The sequence below is a fragment of the Choloepus didactylus genome, chromosome 22 (genome assembly GCF_015220235.1).
Source record: "Choloepus didactylus isolate mChoDid1 chromosome 22, mChoDid1.pri, whole genome shotgun sequence".
Classification (NCBI taxonomy): domain Eukaryota; kingdom Metazoa; phylum Chordata; class Mammalia; order Pilosa; family Megalonychidae; genus Choloepus; species Choloepus didactylus.
The window spans coordinates 11,546,572-11,564,007 of NC_051328.1; the positions used below are offsets into that span (position 1 = coordinate 11,546,572).

Genomic DNA, 17,436 nt, shown 5'->3' on the forward strand with positions numbered 1-17,436 from the left:
TTTCTGCTTTAATCACTGTCATATTACCATATTCCAAAGCCTCAAGTAAAACAGGAAGACTAAAATTAACTCCAGTCTTCTCTCTTCATGCATCTGAAACATACAAGTATGTGAAATCAGTGTCACCTTCAGTGTGCACAACATGCAATTGAAAGAAAAATATGACTCAAGGAATAAACAACATTTTTCCCCCTTTAACCTGAAAAATTAGACAGATACAAGGGGAATGCAAATCCAGTCCTGCCTTCTGCAAATAAATACCAGGAAAAATAAAATTTCCCCATTCAAAGAAGATGAAAAACAACTTCAACCAAAATGGTACACACAATCAAAACGGGATTCAATGTCGGCACCTTGGAAAAAAAACTGCCTTAGCTTCCAGCCACACATGACACACTAGAAGAGTTTGCTTTTTGCTATTATTGTTTTACAATAAAAACAGAAACAAATAGCTATGCTCTCAGCAAAAACAAAACAAATTTTAAAAATCACAAAAATGTACTAACAGCTTTTTAAGGTAAGGCTTTTGAAAGATTTATTGAAATAAATTATCTCTAAATATTCATCACCCTTTTTTCAATTACTTTTAAACATTCTAAAAACTTGCAGTTATGGAAAATACATTTAACTCTGCCAATCATTTTAGATAATACTGGATTCTTCCCAAAATGACTACCATAAAATTACGCTTTCAAACATTTTTTTTAAATGTAACGGGGCGGGAGGGGGGGGGCATAAAACCAAACAGTATAACCTATGATTGTGTGTTTCAAATCCTTAAAGTTAAATGTGTGAAGAACTGGAAACGGTTCAGGAACTGGGTCTGCTGGATTCCTTGCCTTACTATTCTATGTTTAATTAAAACAGCAGGAACAAAGTTATGAAAATAAAGGGCTCAAAGGAAGAAAGATACAAAAGATATCTTTTATTTCTTCAATATGGCCCTCCAAAATTTACTTTCCCATCTTGTAAGGCCCACATCTTCTCCAGGGACCAAACCCACAGGTTTTGGAATCTCCTAATTTTCTTGACTAAAGAATTAAAACCAAACAAATCAAAGCTTGCTGCTCAACCCTTTCGATGCTGACCTTTCCCAAGTCCAGAGTGGGCAATGAAATACAGAGAGGAGACAGAGGAAAGGGGCACTCGTGAGATGCAGAAGCACCAGAGTTAACAGGTAAAGCCAGCTTTGGATTGGGGGCTCAGAAATCAAGTCCCAAGGGTCCTGGGACACAGAGGTTCCCTCCTCACTCTCTACAACCCTAGGATGATTTTCCCTCCTCCGTTCCAGGCATCTAAAAAACAAGAGTTCTTTTTCTAGGATGACTGCCTGTCTAGGGGTCTGGGAGCCTGTGGGTCTGGCCTCTGTAACATTTTGACTGCTTCCTCCCCAAGAACAGCAGTGTTGACAATCGATGGGACCCAGTGGTGTGGAGTCAGCTCATGCTGTAACCTCCTCACTGGTTTGATGCATCCCCCACCCCACCCCACCCCACCCCACGCCCCACCCCCTGCCACATACACAGCTAAAGACACCAGCATTTGTTGTGACTTATGCATAAAGCAGTAATCAAAGCTGCCTGCTGCGGCCTCTCTGGTTGCAACTTCCTCTCGACCTTTCCCCACCCCCAACAAGTCCAGTCAATGCCAAAAGAAATCATGCCTAGAGTTAGAATGTGCAGTGTTTCTAAGGGGAGGAGAAATGTCACATAGAAAGTTTTACAAAAAAGGATTAAATTTGTCAGCTGTCCAAACGCTATTAGGACCACATGCTTTACACAGCGGCAATGCAGTCAAGCCCACGTCCACACGGCAGGCAGAACTGGGGAGAGGCCTCTTCCTGTCGGGCACACTGCTCAGGAGGCGGCGGCTGAGGACGGTGGGGAACGCTAGGAGGTCTGCTGCTTCTGGAGTCTCCGCTCGGCGGCAGCAGCCAGCATCCTTCGACGCAGGGTAACAGGGTCAGAGGACGTGCCTTCCGAGGGGAGGGGGCTCTCCGCGGCCGTGTCACCTTCAGAGCTTTTGTTCAAGAAACGCCTACAGAAAACAAGGAGGAGACGTGGGAAACTCTGGAACACACAACAGTCTGCGTTTCTCAATTATCTTCCATTTCTCCATTTTCCAGACACCTTCATGAAGCTGTCACTCGGCACCATCCCATGAAAAAAATATCTATCTCCAAATGGAGGAGCAAAAGTTCTCTTGGCATCGGGCAGAGGCATGATCATGTGGCTGATCTGCCCCTGCCCTCCCCGTCATGCACAACCAATCACAGGTCAGTGCCGGACACTAACCGTCCACAACACTGGTCCTGTCCTCTAGGAGTTTACATAAGAACAACAACCCCTGAACGTCCACAGGAGCACCAGGGTCTCCAGCCACGGCTGCCTGCTGTTAGAGAAGGTGACACGCGGCACCCAGGGCACAGGCTGTGTTCCCAACACGAGGCCAAGCTGCACTGCAGTCGAGAGGACTCGGGAGCCCGGACACCAGGCAAATGGGAAGGGCTCCAGGGCCCGGCTTCCGCAGCTCTAAGACTGTCAAGTGGAAATGATTACAATGCTCCGGCTTAGACTTGTTAAGAGAATTAAATGAATTAATATAAAGGGCTTAGAATGTGCTGGCACCTAAATGCTGTCCACACAAGTGTGGCCGAAGATCTCCACAGGTGACAACCGAAAGCACCAGCCCACATTACCAGTTGGGCCCAGGGTTGCCAGATCCTCTGATTTTTCAAGAGGCTTGAAATCTGAAGTTGTAGGTGACGTACTGTTTTTCTTTTTTCTTTTTTTTTTTAATCATCATTTTATTGAGATATATTCACATACCACGCAGTCATACAAAACAAATTGTACTTTCGATTGTTTACAGTACCATTACATAGTTGTACATTCATCACCTAAATCAATCCCTGACACCTTCATTAGCACACACACAAAAATACCAAGAATAATAATTAGAGTGAAAAAGAGCAATTGAAGTAAAAAAGAACACTAGGTACCTTTGTCTGTTTGTTTGCTTCCCCTACTTTTCTACACATCCATCCATAAACTAGACAAAGTGGAGTTTGGTCCTTATGGCATTCCCAATCCCACTGTCACCCCTCATAAGCTACATTTTTATACAACTGTCTTCGAGATTCATGGGTTCTGGGTTGTAGTTTAATAGTTTCAGGTATCCACCACCAGCTACCCCAATTCTTTAGAACCTAAAAAAGGTTGTCTAAAGTGTGCGTAAGAGTGCCCACCAGAGTGATCTCTCGGCTCGTTTTGGAATCTCTCTGCCACTGAAGCTTATTTCATTTCCTTTCACATCCCCCTTTTGGTCAAGAAGATGTTCTCCATCCCACGATGCCGGGTCTACATTCCTCCCCGGGAGTCATATTCCACGTTGCCAGGGAGATTCACTTCCCTGGGTGTCTGATCCCACGTAGGGGGGAGGGCAGTGATTTCACCTTTCAAGTTGGCTTAGCCAGAGAGAGAGGGCCACATCTGAGCAACAAAGAGGCATTCAGGAGGAGACTCTTAGGCACAAATACAGGGAGGCCTAGCCTCTCCTTTGCAGCAACCGTCTTCCCAAGGGTAAAACTTATGGTAGAGGGCTCAACCCATCAAACCACCAGTCCCCTATGTCTGTGGTCATGTTAGCAACCATGGAGGTGGGGTAGGCGAATACCCCTGCATTCTCCACAGGCTCCTCAAGGGGGCACTACATCTTTTTTTTTTTTTTTCCTTGTTTGTCTTTTTTCTTTTTTTTTTTTTTTTTTAACTTTCCCTTCTTTTTTCAAATCAACTGTATGAAAAAAAAAGTTAAAAAGAAAACAAACATACAATAAAAGAACATTTCAAAGAGACCATAGCAAGGGAGTAAGAAAAAGACAACTAACCTAAGATAACTGCTTAACTTCCAACATGTTCCTACTTTACCCCAAGAAAGTTACATAATATAGCAACATTTCAGTGAACTTGTTCCTACTACATCCATCAGAAATTAACAGACCATAGTCATTTCTGGGCATCCCCAGAACGTTAAATAGCTTATCTGTTCTTCTTGGATTATTGTTCCCCCTTCCTTAATTGCTCTCTACTGCTAGTTCCCCTACATTCTACATTATAAACCATTTGTTTTACATTTTTCAAAGTTCACATTAGTGGTAGCATATAATATTTCTCTTTTGTGCCTGGCTTATTTCGCTCAGCATTATGTCTTCAAGGTTCATCCATGTTGTCATATGTTTCACCAGATCGTTCCTTCTTACTGCCGCGTAGTATTCCATCGTGTGTATATACCACATTTTATTTATCCACTCATCTGTTGAGGGACATTTGGGTTGTTTCCATCTCTTGGCAATTGTGAATAATGCTGCTATGAACATTGGCGTGCAGATATCTGTTCGTGTCACTGCTTTCCGATCTTCCGGGTATATACCGAGAAGTGCAATCGCTGGATCGAATGGTAGCTCTATATCTAGTTTTCTAAGGAACTGCCAGACTGACTTCCAGAGTGGCTGAACCATTATACAGTCCCACCAACAATGAATAAGAGTTCCAATTTCTCCACATCCCCTCCAGCATTTGTAGTTTCCTGTTTGTTTAATGGCAGCCATTCTAACCGGTGTTAGATGGTATCTCATTGTGGTCTTAATTTGCATCTCTCTAATAGCTAGTGAAGCTGAACATTTTTTCATGTGTTTCTTGGCCATTTGTATTTCCTCTTCAGAGAACTGTCTTTTCATATCTTTTGCCCATTTTATAATTGGGCTGGCTGTACTATTGTCATTGAGTTGTAGGATTTCTTTGTATATGCAAGATATCAGTCTTTTGTCAGATACATGGTTTCCAAAAATTTTTTCCCATTGAGTTGGCTGCCTCTTTACCTTTTTGAGAAATTCCTTTGAGGTGCAGAAACTTCTAAGCTTGAGGAGTTCCCATTTATCTATTTTCTCTTTTGTTGCTTGTGCTTTGGGTGTAAAGTCTAGGAAGTGGCCTCCTAATACAAGGTCTTGAAGATGTTTTCCTACATTATCTTCTAGGAGTTTTATGGTACTTTCTTTTATATTGAGATCTTTGGTCCATTTTGAGTTAATTTTTGTGTAGGGGGTGAGGTCGGGGTCCTCTTTCATTCTTTTGGATATGGATATCCAACTCTCCCAGCCCCATTTGTTGAAAAGACCATTATGGCTCAGTTCGGTGACTTTGGGGGCCTTATCAAAGATCAGTCGGCCATAGATCTGAGGGTCTATCTCTGAATTCTCAATTCGATTCCATTGATCTATATGTCTATCTTTGTGCCAGTACCATGCTGTTTTGGCAACTGTGGCTTTATAATAAGCTTCAAAGTCAGGGAGTGTAAGTCCTCCCACTTCGTTTTTCTTTTTTAGAGTGTCTTTAGCAATTCGAGGCATCTTCCCTTTCCAAATAAATTTGATAACTAGCTTTTCCAAGTCTGCAAAGTAGGTTGTTGGAATTTTGATTGGGATTGCATTGAATCTATAGATGAGTTTGGGTAGAATTGACATCTTAATGACATTTAGCCTTCCTATCCATGAACATGGAATATTTTTCCATCTTTTAAGGACCCCTTCTATTTCTTTTAGTAGAGTTATGTAGTTTTCTTTGTATAGGTCTTTTACATCTTTGGTTAAGTTTATTCCTAGGTACTTGATTTTTTTAGTTGCTATTGAAAATGGTATCTTTTTCTTGAGTGTCTCTTCAGTTTGTTCATTTCTAGCATATAGAAACATTACTGACTTATGTGCATTAATCTTGTATCCCGCTACTTTGCTAAATTTGTTTATTAGCTCTAGTAGGTGTATCGTTGATTTCTCAGGGTTTTCTAGATATAAGATCATATCATCTGCAAACAATGACAGTTTTACTTCTTCTTTTCCAATTTGGATGCCTTTTATTTCTTTGTCTTGCCGGATTGCCCTGGCTAGCACTTCCAGCACAATGTTGAATAACAGTGGTGACAGCGGGCATCCTTGTCTTGTTCCTGATCTTAGAGGGAAGGCTTTCAGTCTCTCACCATTGAGTACTATGCTGGCTGTGGGTTTTTCATATATGCTCTTTATCATGTTGAGGAAGTTTCCTTCAATTCCTACCTTTTGAAGTGTTTTTATCAAAAAGGGATGTTGGATTTTGTCAAATGCTTTTTCAGCATCTATTGAGATGATCAATTGATTTTTCCCTTTCGAGTTTTTAATGTGTTGTAATACATTGATTGTTTTTCTTATGTTGAACCATCCTTGCATGCCTGGAATGAACCCCACTTGGTCATGGTGTATGATTTTTTTAATGTGTCTTTGGATTCGATTTGCAAGTATTTTGTTGAGGATTTTTGCATCTATATTCATTAGGGAGATTGGCCGGTAGTTTTCCTTTTTTGTAGCATCTTTGCCTGGTTTTGGTATTAGATTGATGTTAGCTTCATAAAATGAGTTAGGTAGTGTTCCATTTTTTTCAATGTTTTGAAAGAGTTTGAGTAAGATTGGTGTCAGTTCTTTCGGGAAAGTTTGGTAGAATTCCCCTGTGAAGCCATCTGGCCCTGGGCATTTATTTGTGGGAAGATTTTTGATGACTGATTGGATCTCTTTGCTTGTGATGGGTTGGTTGAGGTCTTCTATTTCTTCTCTGGTCAGTCTAGGTTGTTCATATGTTTCCAGGAAATTGTCCATTTCTTCTACATTATCCAGTTTGTTGCCATACAGTTGTTCATAATATCCTCTTATAATTTTTTTAATCTCTTCAGGATCTGCAGTTATGTCACCTTTTTCATTCATTATTTTGTTTATATGGGTCTTCTCTCTTTTTGATTTTGTCAGTCTAGCTAGGGGCTTGTCAATCTTGTTGATCTTCTCAAAGAACCAACTTTTGGTGATATTTATCCTTTCTATTGTTTTTTTGTTCTCTATGTCATTTATTTCTGCTTTAATCCTTGTTATTTCTTTTCTTGTACTTGGTTTAGGATTGGTTTGCTGTTCATTTTCTAGCTTCTTCAGTTGATCCATTAGTTCTTTGATTTTGGCTCTTTCTTCCTTTTTAATATATGCGTTTAGTGCTATAAATTTCCCCCTTAGCACTGCTTTTGCTGCATCCCATAGGTTTTGGTATGTTGTGTTCTCATTTTCATTCGTCTCTATATATTTAGCAATTTCTCTTGCTATTTCTTCTTTAACCCACTGATTGTTTAGGAGTGTGTTGTTTAACCTCCAGGTATTTGTGAATTTTCTAAGTCTCTGATGGTTATTGACTTCTAATTGTATTCCATTGTGGTCAGAGAATGTGCTTTGAATAATTTCAATCTTTTTAAACTTATTGAGGCTTGTTTTATGTCCCACCATATGATCTATTCTGGAGAAAGTTCCGTGAGCACTAGAAAAGTATGTGTATCCTGGTGATTTGGGATGTAATGTCCTGTAGATGTCTGTTAAATCTAATTCATTTATCAGATTGTTTAGGTTTTCAATTTCCTTATTGGTCTTCTGTCTGGTTGATCTATCTATAGGAGAGAGTGATGTGTTGAAGTCTCCCACAATTATTGTGGAAACATCAATTGCTTCCTTTAGTTTTGCCAATGTTTCTCTCATGTATTTTGTGGCACCTTGATTGGGTGCATAGACATTTACGATTGTTATTTCTTCTTGCTGAATTGCCCCTTTTATTAGTATGTAGTGGCCTTCTTTGTCTCTCAAAACATCCCTGCATTTGAAGTCTATTTTATCTGAGATTAATATTGCTACACCTGCTTTCTTTTGGCTGTAGCTTGCATGAAATATTTTTTTCCATCCTTTCACTTTCAGTTTCTTTGTGTCCCTGTGTCTAAGATGAGTCTCTTGTATGCAACATATTGATGGTTCATTTTTTTTGATCCATTCTGTGAATCTATATCTTTTAATTGGGGAGTTTAATCCATTTACATTCAACGTTAAAACCGTGAAGGCATTTCTTGAATCGGCCATCTTATCCTTTGGATTATGTTTGCCATATTTTTCCCTCTCTCTATTAATATCCTTTGTTGTACCCATACCGAATCTCTTTAGTACTGAACCTTTCTCCAAGTCTCTCTGTCCTGTCTTTGTTTCTCTGTCTGTAGGGCTCCCTTTAGTATCTCCAGTAGGGCAGGTCTCTTGTTAGCAAATTCTCTCAGCATTTCTTTGTCTGTGAAAAATTTAAGCTCTCCCTCAAATTTGAAGGAGAGCTTTGCTGGATAAAGTATTCTTGGCTGGAAATTCCTCTCACTCAGAATTTTAAATATATCGTGCCACTGCCTTCTCGCCTCCATGGTGGCTGCTGAGTAGTCACTACTTAGTCTTATGCTGTTTCCTTTGTATGTGGTGAATTGCTTTTCTCTTGCTGCTTTCAGAACTTGCTCCTTCTCTTCTATGTTTGACAGTGTGATCAGTATATGTCTCGGAGTGGGTTTTTTTTGGATTTATTCTATTTGGAGTTCGCTGAGCATTTATGATTTGTGTATTTATGTTGTTTAGAAGATTTGGGAAGTTTTCCCCAACAATTTCTTTGAATACTCTTCCTAGACCTTTACCCTTTTCTTCCCCTTCTGGGACACCAATGAGTCTTATATTCGGACGTTTCATATTATCTATCATATCCCTGAGGTCCATTTCGAGTTTTTCAATTTTTTTCCCCATTCTTTCTTTTATGCTTTCATTTTCCATTCTGTCATCTTCCAGGTCACTGATTCGTTGTTCAACTTCCTCTAGTCTTGTACTATGAGTGTCCAGAATCTTTTTAATTTGGTCAACAGTTTCTTTAATTTCCATAAGATCATCCATTTTTTTATTTAGTCTTGCAATGTCTTCTTTATGCTCTTCCAGGGTCTTCTTGATTTCCTTCATATCCCGTACTATGGTCTCATTGTTCATCTTTAGTTCTTTGAGTAGCTGCTCTAGGTGTGTCTCTTCTGGTCTTTTGATTTGGGTGCTTGGGCTTGGGTTATCCATATCGTCTGGTTTTTTCATATGCTTTATAATTTTCTGTTGTTTTTGGCCTCGTGGCATTTGCTGAACTTGATAGGGTTCTTTTAGGGTTTGTAGACCAGTTGAAGTCCTTATCTCTAATTTATCAGATCTACAGCTTCGTGGAGTACACTTTCTCTAACTAACCAGCAGGTGGCGTCCACGAGCCACCTGTTCTCCACAAGCCAGATCTCCCCTGCTTAGCCTTTTTGGTGAGTGGGGGAGTGAGTCTTGTGGGGCCCAATTGGTGTACCAAGCTTGCGTGTGTAGTTGGTGTTGCCTGCCCTGTATGTGGGGCGTGTTTCTGGGCAGTCGGGGAGGGGGGGTGGCCCTAACAATCAAATCTCCCTGATGATCCTAGAGTTTTAAAGCTACTGCAATAGTCTAATCCTTCAGTTCAGTCCTGCCACAGTTTGTCTCTGCCACTGACCCACAAGTCTTTGGTATTGGCGTATGGCTCCTGAGACTTGCAAGTGGGCCCCTCTTCCAGGCTGTGCACCCCGGGTCCTCTGTTGAGGGATGACTGTGCTATGTCACAGGTGAGTGCCGTCTCCCCAGGGCAGTTCTGGGCTGCTGGGCTGTGTTGGGAGGCTCCCAGTCTGCTCAAATGATGGCTGAATGGGGCTCTGTTAATTCACACTGCTCTCCCTTCCCAGCTCTGGGACATTCAGCTGAGGTTGCAGGGAAGGCTAATGTCCACGCCCAGTTTTGTGGTGTGTGCCTGTTATTTGAAGCACTTCCGTCACACTGGGTTGTCTGGGGCAGCTCTGGGCTATGGGGCTGGCGATGGGCAGGAGTGTTTCCTGTCCACCAGGATGGTGGCTGTGAGCGGACACCCCCCTTTTCTTGGGAAGTTGTGTTGTTTAGTGAATTTTCTCAGCCACTGGATTATTGCCTTTTGTCTCAGAGCTCTCTTAGTTCTGCTCTTGACTTGATGTGCCCAAATTTCAATTCTTTGAAGCTTTCTGTATTGAGCTTCTTAGAGTAATTGTTTTAGAAAAAGCAAAAAGGATTTAAAAAAAAAAAAACGGCCCTCCTCAGAGATCTAATGGGTTATTGAAATGCTAATAGACAAAGCAACCAGGGCCATTAAGGAAAGGTGCACAGGGCAGAGAGATCAGCCTTGCTTCGGGATTTGCATATGCGCCTCAAGGCCTGATCTCCACCCTTCCCCTTTCTGTGTTCACCAGAACTCCAAAAATCCTCTGCTTTTATTTTGGAGTTTTTCGTGTTGTTTTTTTTCTATGCCTGTCTCCTCTCTGCTGGGCTGGCTGCTCTCAGAGTCTCTGGTGTCTGGTCTCAGTCTATCTATGGTTGGAGTTTGAATCAGTAGAATGAGTTTCCGATAAGAGCAGCCACTGCAATTCTCCCTTCTCCTTCCTGGATCTGACAGCCCCTCCTCCCCCGGGACTGAGCCTGGCAGGGAGGGGCGCGGGTCCCCTGGCCGCAAAAACTTACAGATTTCGCTGATCTCAGCAGTTCCACGTTTTCATGAGTGTTGTATGAAGTATGCCCAAAGACAGATTGCTCTGTGGTGTCCAGTCCACGCAGTTCCTGGCTTTTTACCTACTTTCCTGGAGGAGTAACTAAAACATACAGCTCACCAGTCTGCCATCTTGCCCCGCCTCGACGTACTGTTTTTCAATGTTGACATCCATTTTAAAGACACGTTGTGGGCCCAGCATGACAAAAGCCTTCAGACCACTGGTTTTTTGTTGTTGTTTTTTCAATTTCTCAAAAGTCTGTTTAAATTCTTTGCCTTAACCAGTGTTTCTCTGTTTCTTTTTTTTTTTTTAGTCACCCCCTTAAGAAGCCTTTTTAGACCTTTCTATCCTAGTCAACTGGCCCCATAAAATTTTAATACCACAGATATAATGTATATCTGCTTAGGTATAGTAAATCTGTGCTTTATACCTGAAAAGAATTTTTTTTCACCCCCACCAAGAACAAATTTTCATCAAGAATGTGTGGTCTAAACAATGAAAGGTTTACAATGCTAAAACATTTACTTTTTTTATTTGAGGAATACATGGAGAATACATGGAGAGAGTTAGCACTTAGATATGCAAATTATTTCCAAAACAGTTTTTAACACTCAACTACTCAGCTGTATCTAAATTAATTTTCCCTGAAGTCAGACAGTTCTCAGCTTCAGGCAGTCCTTGCTTTGTCTAGTAGGGTGGGGCCATAAAAATGAGGCCACTGGGTTTTTGACCAACCAGATTTATGCCAACTAGAGCTGGAAAATCCACTTACTTCCGAGCCTGCTGCAGGAGGTCGTCCTTGCGCTGGACTAACATGCGCTGTCTCTCGTCAGCAGACTTGGAGAAGCGGCTCCCCCGAGCCTCAAAGTCTTCCACCTCACTGGGCTCTGCCTCCACCTCGCTGAAGTCCAACGTCTCCTCCAGCCGAGGGCTGAGGTCCAGGGGCACCCGCTCGGTCTGCACATGGGGAGGAAGCAGGAGGCAGCTATGAGCACAGGCTTTCCCTGAAGATTCCTCACCCCACCAGGGCTCCCCCTACACGATTCCTCCCGCCAAGTGGGAAGCAGGAAAGAAGGAACCACGGTCCTGTGCCTGAGGGTGGAGGTGGGCTCCTTCAGGACAGGTGCACGATACCTGGTCTGTATACTACCAAGAATAGGGCCGGACTCACACCAGGTGTTCACTGTTAGAGGGGTAAGTATATGATAGCCAGTAAGAAACACAGCAGCACCTCAAAACTGCACTCCCAGAAACTAATAAAACAGCTCATTTATATTCTGAAGATTCTCTGTTCAATTCTAATTGCTCAAAAATTTAAACCACCAAAAATAAAAAAAATTAAACAAGTCTTATCACATCTATTGTACAAGTTTTATACCCCCACCCAATTCTGAAGAGTCAAGTAGATAAAAAAAGGTAAATTCTAAGGATCTTAAAAAAAAACAAAACAGACTTAATAGATCATGTGATTCCTTGTATAACAGGGAGTTAAAATAAGACTCCTCCTCAGTTTGGGCTGAAGTTTCCAAGGCCAAGGCAACGCCCAGGTCCCCACGGCTGTAAGCAGGTGCCCACCCATCTACACAGCCCATCGCCTACCTCTAGGCCACGATGGGGTTGAGGTGGAAGAAGCTGAGAGACGGCATTATTTTTAAGAGCTACTGGTATGTTATGCTCTTCTGTTACCTACCCTTACCACCTCCTACCTTCAGCCAAAGAAGAGAGGGGGCTTCAAGGGAACAATCTGGAGAGGCTGATTCATATCCCCAGTTTGGTGGACACAGGGATCAGTGACTGACACACACCCAAGAAATCTAAAAGCAACTAGCTGAAGCAAACAAAAAAAGAAGAGGGGGCTGTGATGGGAGCAAGCTGTACTTCCATTTACTACAAGGCAAGATTGTGTGTATGTCCTAAGGATTCGATCCTGCAGGGGAGAACCAGCCTGAATGTGTTTAAAATGGACACTGCCAACTGGACCACCTGAAGAGAGGCAGGGATGGTCATAAAAAGCCAGTCCAAGTTCAAAGGAACACAAGCCAAGGTCTCTGGTGCTAGCTGGGACAGGCAGGCCTCCTTCCCTCCCTCCCTCTCCCTCTCTCTGATTATAAACATATGTGTCTGTGCCTGCATGCTGGGGTCCTATCACCCATCCTACCCAAGCCTGACCCTAGAGGGGGTTAGAACAGCTAGTGAATAGAGGAGGAGATCAAAGAAAGGAAACAAACGCCCACTCTCAGCCCTTGCTCTGCTGCAGACTTCTAAGCCTGATATATGCCTGAACTGGGGTAGGGGAGAAACTTTGGATTAAATGAAGAGTAGAGTTGATGCAATTGAGGTTTTTATAAACTGATGGTTTTTATTACCTGAGAATGTTCAAAAAATGTTAAATAGCAAACTTCCTTGTGAAATAATTAACTTTCCTCCACTATGTTAAAAAAAATCTAGAAATCTTCATGCTAACTCTAAAACAGAGTTGGAGAATCAAGACAGAAACCTAACGTGCTGCTCCCCTCAGACACTTTCAAGCCAGTCTAGTGTTAAAAATCTGAGCTAAGCCAGATATCCAGAAAACTGAAAATGCAGAAGTGGACCCCTTCTTCAGAAGTCACCACTTTCCAAATGATGCACAATCCACTTATGAATTTGGATAAGAAAAATTTAACTCAGCGACAGATTTGAAAAACCTTAACTTTCCTTTTTGTGGGGAAAAATATGAGTTGAGAGCAGCCTCCATGTCACTTACTAAACAAAAGAGTATCTGCTCCAAGAAGAGCCTTGCCCCACACTGGTGAAGAAGGCAGCATCTCCCCAGACACGTATCACAAACACGGGAATACAAAGACAGGTTTTTTTTTCCCATCTCACAAGAAAGTTTTGAAATTACTGTAATCGATCAGGCAATGGGAATTATGAACTGGAAGCCCTGGGATGTGGGCCTAAGAGCACATGATGGGCGTGTGCTTCTGCCCTGGAAACCAGAGACCGAGGAGCTGCTCCTGGTCAGGGATCGGTACCCCAAGGAACCCAAAGTGGATTTTCTAGAGAGCTCTGGTTCATAAGATAATTATACTCCCTCCCTCCCACTGCTCAAGGGGTCTCTTTTGGGGGGAAAAGGATGGAAATATCTAGAAACCCTGAGTTGGAAAAGTGAGGTGCAGGGGAAAGTAACTCTATGGCCTCCTCTCCTAAGAGGGCTCGTCCTGGTCAATAGCACCTAGGTTTGGTGTTACACTCACCCTGGGAGTCCTGGGCCAGGGCCCAGCTTCATCCTGCCCTTCCTAGTGCTGCCACTCGAACTCAAAGTGGCAGGGCTGACCTGGGGACAGCACAACTCTTTCCACCTCCAGGTCCCAAGGAAATGGGCTACAGGTCCTGGGTAGAAACAGAGGCCAGACCATGGGCACAGCTTGATTTATCAACCTGAAATATCGAGCCAGACGGCATGTGTGGCCTCCTTCTGTGTTCCTGTCCTGAGGCTCATGATGTCAGGGGCAGGACTGAAGAAGGCCTGTGGAGGCCCCATGCTACTATTCCACAATCCCACACACCCACATGCGCTGATCTTACCTGAGTGGAAGTTTCTCCCTCTTCCTGGTCACTGTTTGGCCTTTCAACAGGACTGTTCAATGCAGGTCTAATGCTGTCTGACCGCTGAAACAGAAACAGTGCCACAAACAGTACAGAGTCACTCAGACCAAATGACAGGTACAAGCCAACCTGGAGTGCAGAGGGAGCTCTGATCCCTAGTGGTCTGTAACAGTAACCAAGTCTACATCTTCAAAGAGAAAAATCCTACAAAGATTGAAGGTAAGAAAAAGATTTCCACATCTGCAAGTTACCAGCTGGCTCCACACTTACTTTCCCTTTCAATAACAGTAATCACATAATAGCAAGGCTAACAATAGCAGGTGCCAGCGGCTGCACAAAACCCTTGACGTGAGTATCTTCTTTTTTCTTCTTTATTACAAACATTTTACTGTGTAAAGTCTTAGCATTCTTCTTCAAAACATTTTGGGGTTGTTTTTTGTTGTTGTTTTTGTAGTTTTCTGTTTTGTTTTTTTTTTAAACAGTTTTATTCACACCATACAATCCATCCTAAGTGTACAATCAATGGCTCCTGGTATAATTACAGATATGCATTCACCACCACAATCTATATGAGGGAAAAAAAATTCCCATACTCTTCCCTTATATCCCCCACTGATGTTTAGCTTCGGTATCGTGCATTTGTTACAACTAATGAAAGAATATTACAAAATTACTGTTAACTATGGACCTTAGTTTGCATTAACTGTATTTTTCCCACATTCCATCCCATTTTTAATACCTTGTAATAGTGACATACATTCGTTCTAGTTCATGTAAAAACTTTTTTATATTTGTACAATTAGCCACTGTCATCATCCACTCTAGGTTTCGCTAAGTTATTAAACAGTCCCAGTTTTTATCCTCTAGCTTTCCTTCTGGTGACCACACGGCCTTAGCCTTCCTCTTTCAACTATATTCAACCTCAGCTTTGTTCATTACACTTATAATACTGTGCTACCATCACACAGTATTGTGCTATCCATTTATGAACCTTTACAACCAACCTTATTAAACATTCTGTACTCCTGAAGCATCAATTGCCCAATCTCTACCCTCTTTCTCTCACCTTATAACGATCTCTGTCATCTTACCATCCTGTAATATGTGCTGTTGTTATTCTCATTTTTAGCTAGTTTAAGATCTTGGCCGATTCTGCAGCCACCTGGGGCCCAAACCCCTTCAGGTCCACCACCTCAGTGATTGCTGGCCAGTTCTTACACCTCATTGCCTGAGGTCTTTTTTCTGGTTGCATGAGCTGCTTTTTTGCCAACCCCAGCCCTCAACCAACGAGTGATGGGAGTTGGTGTATAAAGAGCCCAGCTCCCGACCCCTCAGGAGGCACATGTCCTACACTGGATCCCACTGCAGTTTCTCAGTGGGATTAAGCTCCACTCACCCACAGTGTTAAATTGCTCAATAATGAACACTTTATTGGCTCCTTCCCTTCTCTGTCTCACATCCAAACCCCCCACAACCACCACCAGTTTTCTAGGAGCACCTCTCAGGCTATTTACATTCAAATCCTTGTCTCAGGGTCTGCTTCAGGGGTGAATCCAACCTGACAGCCAGGTAATGTAGCTGAGAATTGGTGAACCACAGCTAAAACCTTAGTCCCACTCCAAAGTCCATGTTCTTTCCTTCTTCAGAGATTCTCAAGTTTGGGGATTTTATTAATAGATTTCCAAATATGTTTGCATATTGAAGCTGAATAATTTTTTGATAGGTTATCCTCTGGTTTTATATATATATACATACACATACACATATATCTATTCCTTGGTCCTGCCAGAAAACCTCATCTTTAATATATTAATGCTTCTTCTACACATCAAAGAAATTATTGAATGGGTTGGGTGACCTGAACTTGTTTTAGAAAGTTAAAAATACAAGACTCAGAGACAGATAGATGAGAACTGTCCCTAATGGAAAAGCACACCAATGTGCAAAGTCTACTGGGGACAGATGGCAGCATCCAGGGGTTGGCAAACTACAGCCCTTGAGCCAAATCCAGCCTGCCACCTGTTCTTGTAAATAAAGTTTAAGTGGAACACAGTCATGCTCATTTGCTGGCATACCGTCCACAACTGCTTTACTGCCAATACAGCAGAGCTGAGATGTTCCAACAGAGATATATGGACTGTAAGGCCTCAAATATTTACCACCTGCCCTCACAGAAAAAGTTTACCAACCCCTGTCCTAGAGGAACCAATGTTATTACCTTCTGGACTGGCAGGGGCAGGCTAGTTTGGGGTGTGTATCTGTACAAAAAAATCACCCAAAAACATTTGTCCCTGTTTTAATCTGCATCTCCCTGGTGGATCTGTTCTCAATCATGATTTGGGACAGTTAGGGAGTTTACAGAACTCCTTTATCAAATCATAAACAATATTCCATTATTAAGTAACTAAAATTAATCCAGATGATTAAATATTAGTGAAGATAGAACCCATTTGTCATACTCAAAATATTCAGTTTACCTGTGTGGGAAAAGGTACTTGAATCCGTCCTTCTAAAATGTTGTCAGTTGTTATTTCAACAGAGCGTGTCAGCTGGAGGTCCTGCAGCACGAGGTGGTATGGAACCTGGGGAAACATTTCTTGAATCTGATGAGCCTATAGGAATACAAATACAGAGGCCACAGAAACATTTACTCTCGGCAGTGACTGGTAGATGATAGGCTTGGGCACTGAACTTGACTTCCTGCTTTGAAAGCACAGGTTAAGGAGGCCCCCCTCATTCTGTGGATCACCACAAACTACAGTCTCTTTAGGATTTTTCCAGGATGCCTAACAGTTAACTGGAGACAGCATCAATTTCAAAATAAAAAGAGCACAGAAATCCAGCTGGATCCCAAGGCAGATTCTACTGGAATAGTCTAGTTCTAAAAGGTGTCCATTTTAAAGTTCAGTATACCTCAGGTATAAAAAGGTCTTCTCCTTAAAGACATAATCCCTAAAAGGAACAATCTTCGAATACACACAACATGGATGAAATTCAAATGCATTATGCCAAGTGAAACAAGCCCAACTCAAAAGGGTAGGTACTGTATGATTTTATTTATATGACATAGGCATTTTTATAGGGATAATAGGCAAATACAGGTAAAGCTATAGGGTCAGAAAACTGGTAAGTGGTTGCCAGGGGCTGTGGATACAGGGAGGAACTGACTGCAAAGAGGCATGGGGAGTTCTGGAGGAAGGGAACGGAACCATTCTGTATCTTCATTATAGTGGTGGTTTCACAACTGTATGAGTTTGACAAAATTCATAAAGTCGGATACTTTTTAAAAACAGTGAATTTACTATGTAAATTACGCCTCAGTTGGAAAAAAAAAAAACAAAGATTTCAGAAAGTTTAAATTCCTAATACTGCCCAGGAGATGCA

At 42.1% G+C, this 17,436-nt stretch overlaps 1 protein-coding gene across 1 annotated transcript in view; it reads right to left on the reverse strand.

Annotated features, from left to right (window-relative positions):
- Positions 1-1,506: 1,506 nt before the first annotated feature.
- AMFR (autocrine motility factor receptor) overlaps positions 1,507-17,436 on the reverse strand; it is a 61,390-nt gene continuing 45,460 nt past the window's right edge. The window contains exons 11-14 of the mRNA XM_037816505.1: positions 16,530-16,664; positions 14,032-14,115; positions 11,234-11,418; positions 1,507-2,037 (exon numbers count right to left, since the gene is read on the reverse strand). Of these exons, the coding sequence (XP_037672433.1) occupies positions 1,890-2,037; positions 11,234-11,418; positions 14,032-14,115; positions 16,530-16,664 (552 nt within the window). The 3' untranslated portion in view covers positions 1,507-1,889. The remainder of the gene's footprint in view (positions 2,038-11,233; positions 11,419-14,031; positions 14,116-16,529; positions 16,665-17,436) is intronic.